The sequence below is a fragment of the Haematobia irritans genome, chromosome 5 (assembly GCF_050003625.1).
Source record: "Haematobia irritans isolate KBUSLIRL chromosome 5, ASM5000362v1, whole genome shotgun sequence".
In the NCBI taxonomy this organism is placed as follows: Eukaryota; Metazoa; Arthropoda; class Insecta; order Diptera; family Muscidae; genus Haematobia; species Haematobia irritans.
In genome coordinates, this window is record NC_134401.1 from 71,853,726 (window position 1) to 71,862,265 (window position 8,540).

Here is an 8,540-nt window from a genome sequence, read left to right on the forward strand (position 1 = left end):
CGGCACGGTGCGTTGTCTTGGTGGAACAACACTTTTTTCTTCTTCATATAGGGCCGTTTTGACGCGATTTCGACCTTCAAACGCTCCAATAACGCCATATAATAGTCACTGTTGATGTTTTTTCCCTTCGCAAGATAATCGATAAAAATTATTTCATGCGCATCCCAAAAAACAGAGGCCATTACTCTGCCAGCGGACTTTTGAGTCTTTCCACGCTTCGGAGACGGTTCACCGGTCGCTGTCCACTCAGCCGACTGTCGATTGGACTCAGGAGTGTAGTGATGGAGCCACGTTTCATCCATTGTCACATATCGACGGAAAAACTCGGGTGTATTACGAGTTAACAGCTGCAAACACCGCTCAGAATCATCAACACGTTGTTGTTTTTGGTCAAATGTGAGCTTGCGCGGCACCCATTTTGCACAGAGCTTCCATATCCAAGTATTGATGAATGATTTGACCAACACGTTCCTTTGATATCTTTAAGGCATCTGCTATCTCGATCAACTTCATTTTACGGTCATTCAAAATCATTTTGTGGATTTTTTTTGATGTTTTCGTCGGTAACCACCTCTTTCGGACGTCCACTGCGTTCACCGTCCACCGTGCTCACGCTTGAATTTTGCATACCAATCAACTATTGTTGATTTCCCTGGGGCAGAGTCCGGAAACTCATTATCAAGCCAAGTTTTTGCTTCCACCGTATTTTTTCCATTCAGAAAACAGTATTTTATCAAAACACGAAATTCCTTTTTTTCCATTTTTTCACAATAACAAAAGTTGTTTCACAAAAGACGCTCTATCTCACAAACTAATTGACTTACAGCCGTCAAATTTTGACACGAATCATTTGAAGGTTGGTACTATATAAAAATAATATGCATTTAATACTAGCGACGCCATCTATGTGTCAGACCGGCGACTTATCAGCCAACCTGTTATACCTAAATCTGGACCGATTTGAATGATAGTTTGCAGGTTTGGTTGATACTGCAAGAGATTATGTATATATTCTTATTTAGTTTTTTTTGAAATAAAAGAAAATATGCGTTTCTTATAAAAAATCTTCAATATTTTATTTTCCTGAATTATGCTATAGACCAATACGATTTTGAATTAAAAAATTAATTGAATTTTGTCACGGAATCAATTAATTGTGTGATTGAATCAATTAAAAATGTGATTGATTTTTTACATAAAATTCAATCACAGTTTTAATTGAATCAATTAAAACTTTAATTAATTTCGCGACATAAATCAATCAACTATTTGATTTATTCAATTATATTATTAATTGATATGGACAATAAATTTCAATCAAAATAATGTATATATTGCGCCCCCAATATCTTATTTAGTTTTATTTGAAATAAAAGAAAATATGCGTTTCTTATAAAAAATCTTCAATATTTTATTTTTGTGAATTATGCTATAGACTAAAGAATTTTGTTTATGTTATTTGTGTGGTTTGTTCTAACATAACTTGGACATACAATTATGATCAATAACAACTAAAGGGTTAAAAAAATAAACTATATAAATTATTATCTTCCTTATCATATTAACGATGTCAGCATGTTCCTTCTAATATTTAGATGCGCCTAGATTTCCAATAAATAAGCAGCCTGTAAGCTAAATTAGTTTTTCTGAAAGTAAACAAAATAATTCGAATTTAATTTTGTTCAATTAAAAGTTAATTTTGTTAAACATTACCTGCATAGAATATTAAGTTCCAGGTTGCATATTTATAATCTTCTTTAGCAGTTGTAGTCGTTTAGCATAAAAGGGTGTATTAAGGAGCTCGGTAATTCAATTTTAGTAACAATTTCTTTCCAAATTTCCACACATTGAAATAGTCTATTAAAATTTGAACCAATCAAAGACAAAAATAATGGCAAAGCAATGTAATATTTGGTGTTATATTGATGATACTTTGCAAATTCTGGAAATTGAAAAAAATATAAATGGAAAATATATATTTTTATAATTTTCGGAGGTAAAACAAAAATGCAATTTAGTGCCAACGCAATTTCAAGGTGAATCTTCCAACAAACCCATACCGCTCTTGGTTTTGAGAAAACTAGGAGTGAAAAAAAAAAAAAATTATAAAAAAATTATAATAAAAATCAATACGGTACCCACCATTTGATTGCAAACATATTCTTATATATTTGATAAAAAGATCGAGTCGACGGGATTGATTGGGCAATTTCACGAAATAAAACTGGGACTAAAAGAAATGAATAAAAAATATATTATATTAGTCCGTTTAATGTACACAGGCCTCAATGGAAAACGGTATTCACATTTCACAATTTCTTACCTTCAATAAACGTAGATTGTTTTCCATTTTTACAATACCACAAAACACAAACACAGGTAATTTCAAATGCGTTCTGTCATATATTTTTTCAAACCTTTACCACGTGGCCATTGCGTTAAAAATATTTATGCACACATTTTGAATGCAGCAGACAGAATGTCGCCAATCATATTTTTCAATTTACGCGGAAAACAAAAACCCAACCGTTCGTTACGAGTTACTTCCGCAGACTTATCTCTCCATCATACATTGTTGAATAAATACCCATTCTCTTGTTCTCTTTTCGCTCTTTCCATTGCTCAAAATTATTCAATTTCAATCACAAATGTGATTGGATGAATCACATGTGTAATCACGGTTGCCAGATTTTTTGGAGAGAGATCCCCAAAATTTCGACATTATTTCCCCAAAAAACTCCAAGTGAAATATTTCCCCCCATGGTCAATTGTTGCAATCGGTGTGTGTTTTGCAATAAAAATTGCGGAGTTTTTTTTCAGAAAGTTATACTATTCCAGCCAAAAATAATATACCAAAAATTGGAAAAAATCCAAACAAGAATTATTTTGTCAAAATTTTATTTCTTTAGACAATTTTGTCAAAATTTTATTTCTATAGAATATTTTTTCAAAATTGTATTTCTATAGAAAATTTTGTCAAAATTTTATTTCTATAAAAAAATTTTATTTTTATAGCAAATGCTAAAATTTTGTTTACATAGAAAATGTTGTCTAAATTTTATTTCCTTCGTTTTGTTTTGTTATTGTTGGTTTTGTTCTTTAAGCATTGTTGTGTTTTATTATTTCAGCTTAAAACCATACATTGACTAAACTACAAGTGTAGCTTAACCAACAGAGGCAAAGAATGTTAGTCAAATTTATTGGGGCAAAACCCTATAGACTGCAAGATGGTGGGATGGACGCGCGTTTCAGAATTACCACATTCCTCATCAGCATCCTCTACTTGCAGCAAAACTATCAACCAATTATCAGAATAAATTCAGACAGTTCATTAAACCCAACAATGAACCACACTTGAACCTTCCGAAAAAAGGTTTTGCATGATAGCCGGCTTATGCCGAAATAAATTCGAAACAAACATATCTCTTTTCCTATGCCACGGTCAAATCATCGATTTGAGGCAGTTGGCTGGGTTTATTTTGAGCGTGCTTCCTCCTCTTTTTCCTTTCGTTTCGTTTTGTTTTGTTCTTTAAGCATTGTTGTTGTTTTTTATTTCAGCTTAAAACCATACATTGACTAAACTACAAGTGTAGCTTAACCAACAGAGACAAAGAATGATAGTCAAATTTATTTGGGCAAAGCCCTATAGACTGCAAGATGGTTGGATGGACGCACGTGTCGGAATTACCACATTCCCCATCAGCATCCTCTACTTGCAGCAAAACTATCAACCAATTATCAGAATAAATTCAGGCAGTTCATTAAACCCAACAATGAACCACACTTGAACCTTCCGAAAAAAGGTTTTGCATGATAGCCGGCTTATGCCGAAGTAAATTCGAAACAAACATATCTCATTACCTATGCCACTGCCAAATCATCGATTTGAGTGCAGTTGGCTGGGTTTATTTTGAGCGTGCTTCCTCTTCTTTCTCCCTTCGTTTTGTTTTGTTATTGTTGGTTTTGATCTTTAAGCATTGTTTTTTTTTTTTATTTCAGCTTAAAACCATACATTGACTAAACTTCAGCTTAAAACCATACATTGACTAAACTAATTTATTTGGGCAAAGCCCTATAGACTGTAAGATGGTTGGATGGACCCATGTTTCGGAATTACCACATTCCTCATCAGCATCCTCTACTTGCAGCAAAACTATCAACCAATTATCAGAATAAATTTAGGCAGTTCATTAAACCCAACAATGAACCACACTTGAGCCTTCCGAAAAAAGGTTTTGCATGATAGCCGGCTTATGCCGAAATAAATTCGAAACAAACATATCTCTTTTTCCTATTTCTATAGAAAGTTTGTGAAGTACCTCTTAGTTGGAGAGGAATATGTTGCAAAATCTACCAAAGCCCATAAGCGTTATTGTACTTCGCTTTTACACTTTCTATAACAAATTTATAACTGTGATTGTGATTGAAAGTGGAAATATCCCCAGAAAAACCCCAAATCACGACGTTATCCCCAGATCCCCAAAGTGAAAAAAATATCCCCAACCACGAGGAAAAATCGCTAGTTTGGGGGAAAATTCCCTAATCTGACAACGCTGTGTGTAATTGGAAACGGAAAAATGTTCAATCACGTTTGAAATTCTATTCCGAATTGATTAACAAATTGATTGAATCATTTAATATTTTAATTGGAAACGTAACAAATATCAATCATTTTTTTAATTGGATTTTATTCGGATTTGATTAAATAATTAATTGAATCAATTAACATATTAATTGAATCCGTTTCCAAATTCAATTAAGTGATTAATTGAAAAAATTTCGGTGATAATTTTTTTGTGTGTAGGCTCGAAATCGAGTAAAAGAGGATTTGAAATCCCCTTTTTATAAGGCTAATGACAGTTGAAATCTAATTAACGTGAATTTTGGAAGTGTAATGTGAATGAGGTATAACATAACAATTATAATCAATAACAACTAAAGGGTTAAAAAGTAAACTATATAAATCATTATTTTCCTTATCATATTAACGATGTCAGCATGTTCCTTCTAATATGTAGATGCGCCTAGATTTCCAATAAATCAGCAGCCTGTAAGCTAAATTAGTTTTTCTGAAAGTAAACAGAATGATTCGAATTTGATTTTGTTCAATTAAAAGTTAGGTTTGGTAAACATTACCTGCATAGAATATGAAGTTCAATTCTTAGTTCCAGGTTGCAGATTTATAATCTTCTTTTGCAGTTGTAGTCTTTTAACATGAAAAGGTGTATTAAGGATCTCGGTAATTTCATTTTTGTAACAATTCCTTTCCAAGATTTCCACACTTTGAAATCGTCCATTAAAATTTGAACCAATCAAATACAAAAATAATGGCAACGCAATGTAATATTTGATATTATATTGATGATACTTTGCGAATTCTGGAAATAAAAAAATATAAATGGAAAATACATATTTTTATTATTTTCGGATATTTTTTGCATATTTTTAAATCCAAAAGAAAGAACGTTTTCACCTTTACATAATTCAGCTCATTAGTTTATATATCAGATATACTGCTCTCTACTTGGGTTCAAACTGAAAAAGGCACGTAAAACAAAAATGCAATTTAATGCCAACGCTACTTCGCAACTTCAAGGTGAATCTTCCAACCAACCCATACCGCTCTTGGTTTTAAGAAAACTAGGGGTGAAAAAACTTTACAATTTTAAAAGATCAATACGGTACCCCTTTTGATTGAAAACATATTCTTTTATTCTTATATATTTGATAAAATGATGGAGTTGAAGGGATCGATTGGTCAATTTCACGAAATAAAATTGCTCACTAAAAGAAATGAATAAAAAGTAATGAATAAAATGAATTTAATAAAAAATATATTATTTTAGACAGTTTAATATAAACAGGCTTCAATGGAAAACAGTAATTACATTAGAGGTGTGCACGTGAGTAATAGTTTACTCAAGCTCACGCACACTCACGACTGAAAAATCATACTCACGCACACTCACACACGATATTTTTGGTAGGACTCATGCTCACGCACACTCACGAAAGGAAAATTTGTACTCACACACACTCACGCACGAAAACATCGTGACTCACGAAAAATACCGTGACTCACGAAAAATATCGTGCCTCACGAATAATTTTATGATTAATTTACCTTACCGAAGTGTCTGAAAACATGAGCATTATTAAAATCGAGAGTGTTAAGAGTTTCTTAACAACCAAGAGTTTCTTAAAACCCTCTTAAGGGTTTTATGTTGGTGAGCAGGAATATTTTCGTGAGTGTAATTCGTTACTCACGCACACTCACGAAGATATTATTTTCGTGACTTATGCTCACGCACGTTGTTGTCATGAGCGTGACTCACGACTCACGCACGAATCACGAAAATTTTCGTGAGTCACGACAATTTCGTGTCATGTGCACACCTCTAATTTACATTTCACAATTGCTTACCTTCAATAAACGTAGATTGTTTTCCATTTTTACAATACCACAAAACACAAACACAGGTAATTTCAAATGCGTTCTGCCATATATTTTTTCAAACCTTTACCACGTGGACGTTTGTTGTTGCAAACTTTATTTATTTCAACCCTTTGCTATGATTTGTTGTTGCGTTCAAAATATTTATGCACACATTTCGAACGCAGCAGACAGAATGTTGCCAATCATGTTTTTCAATTTACGCGAAAAACAAAAACCCAACCGTTCGTTACGAGCTACTTCCACAGACTGATCTCTCCATCATACGTTGTTGAATAAATACCCATTTTCTTGTTCTCTTTTCGCTCTTTCCATTGCTCAAAATTATTCGATTTCAATCACAAAGGTGATTGGATCAATCACATGTGTAATTGGAAACGGAAAAATTGTCAATCACGTTTGTAATAGAAAATTATTTCCAAATTGATTGAATCAAGTAATATTTTAATTGAAAACGTAACAAATATCAATCATTTTTTAATTGGTTTTTATTCGGATTTGATTAAATAATTAATTGAATCAATTAACATATTAATTGAATCCGTTTGAAAATCCAATTAAGTGTTTAATTAAAAAAGTCGGTGATAATTTTTTGTGTGTATGGTCAAAAATAATGTTATTAGAGACAAATTTTTCAAAATCGGGCGATACATATATATGGAAGCTATATCTAGGTTAAAGTGGCAGCCCGATTAAGTTTCAGGCTCACTTAGACTATTCAGTCCATTGTGATAATAAAGCTTCACACAGAAAACAAATTTTTTGGGACAGAGGTAAGAGATTTCATATGCGGAAGATCCTATCCTATACCCTTTAACATTGAAAGATTTTGTGACTGTTCCTGGTATAGTTTTCGAAAAATTATTTTCTAAAATTTGTTTTGCAATATTAAGCTGATTTTTAATGTGTAAGGGTTTTAGGATATTAATTCTGTTATTGGAGTTGTGCGCCGTTTTTTTCTTTTTGGAGAATTGGTGTTTACCTTCAAATCGAATTGAATTTGTGTGAACAAGTGGTCCTACGCGTCTCATCAGTGTAGAGTAATGAAGTATGAAATGAAATTTAGGTTTTAACAATTCTTGCGAAATTTTTAAATATAAGTCATTGTGGTACATTATTAAATTCTGTAAATAATTTGGAAGGACAGCAGAAATGCTTTTCCTATAAACAAGGCTCAAAATTTCGCACAATGCCAGAAGTAAGTACCATTCGTCACAATCAGGAATTAAATCTCCTATTAAAAGTAGTAAATATTTAATAAACGTAAACATTTCGGAAGCAGACGTTTTGTCTGTCTCAAAATTATTGTCAACAATACCTACAATTTCCATTTATAACTATCGAATCTGTTAACACAACCAAATTATTTGTTCTGTGGATACTTTGAAAAACAAATAAGTTGCCATGACAGAGCAAAATAGAACGAATATTTTTTACTTGCATAGATGTAGAACAACTAATATTTGGTCGTGTGTACTACCATTTGGTACCATTGATACTTTTTTGGTTATACTAACAATCAGATAAAAGAAATAACTGACAAATAGTCCACACAACTAAATAATATGAATTCCAACAATCTATCTGTTATCCTGCTCGAATTCCAACCAACCTGCTCTGGGTGTATATCTAAATCTGATCCGATTTGGATGATATTTTTCAGATTTAGTTTATACCACAGAAGGTTAATGTGTGCTAAATTTGAGTAAGATCATTTAATAAATAAGGCTATTAAGACCAAATTTGTTAAAATCGGGCGAAACATACATATGGGAGCTATAGCTAAATCTGAACCGATTTCGATGAAATTTTGTACATATAACGGGTGACAACGTAGATTCCTTTATGGCAAATTTGATCCGATATTCAAATTCAATAGTGTTCGTCACTGTGCCAAAAAACGCCATATACCAAATTTCATCAAAATTGGTTAATAATTGCGACCGGAATCCTGCGAACAACAAATACATGGTCAGACGGACGGACGGACACCAAGGGCTAGATCGACTCAGGAAGTGATTCTCAGTCGATTGGTATATATTTTATGGTCTATAAAATCAATATTTCTGGTAGGCACATTTTTTGG

The 8,540-nt window shown here is 32.5% G+C and overlaps 1 protein-coding gene across 1 annotated transcript; it reads right to left on the bottom strand.

Moving 5' to 3' along the window:
• Positions 1 to 1,386: 1,386 nt before the first annotated feature.
• On the bottom strand, positions 1,387 to 2,597 carry LOC142241648 (uncharacterized). The gene is made up of 4 exons (XM_075313432.1): positions 2,324 to 2,597; positions 2,143 to 2,230; positions 1,714 to 2,080; positions 1,387 to 1,646 (listed from the first exon to the last, which is right to left on the bottom strand). Exons 1-3 carry the CDS (start codon positions 2,348 to 2,350, stop codon positions 1,758 to 1,760), a joined length of 438 nt encoding a protein of 145 aa, XP_075169547.1. The 5' UTR covers positions 2,351 to 2,597; the 3' UTR covers positions 1,387 to 1,646; positions 1,714 to 1,757.
• Positions 2,598 to 8,540: the final 5,943 nt, after the last annotated feature.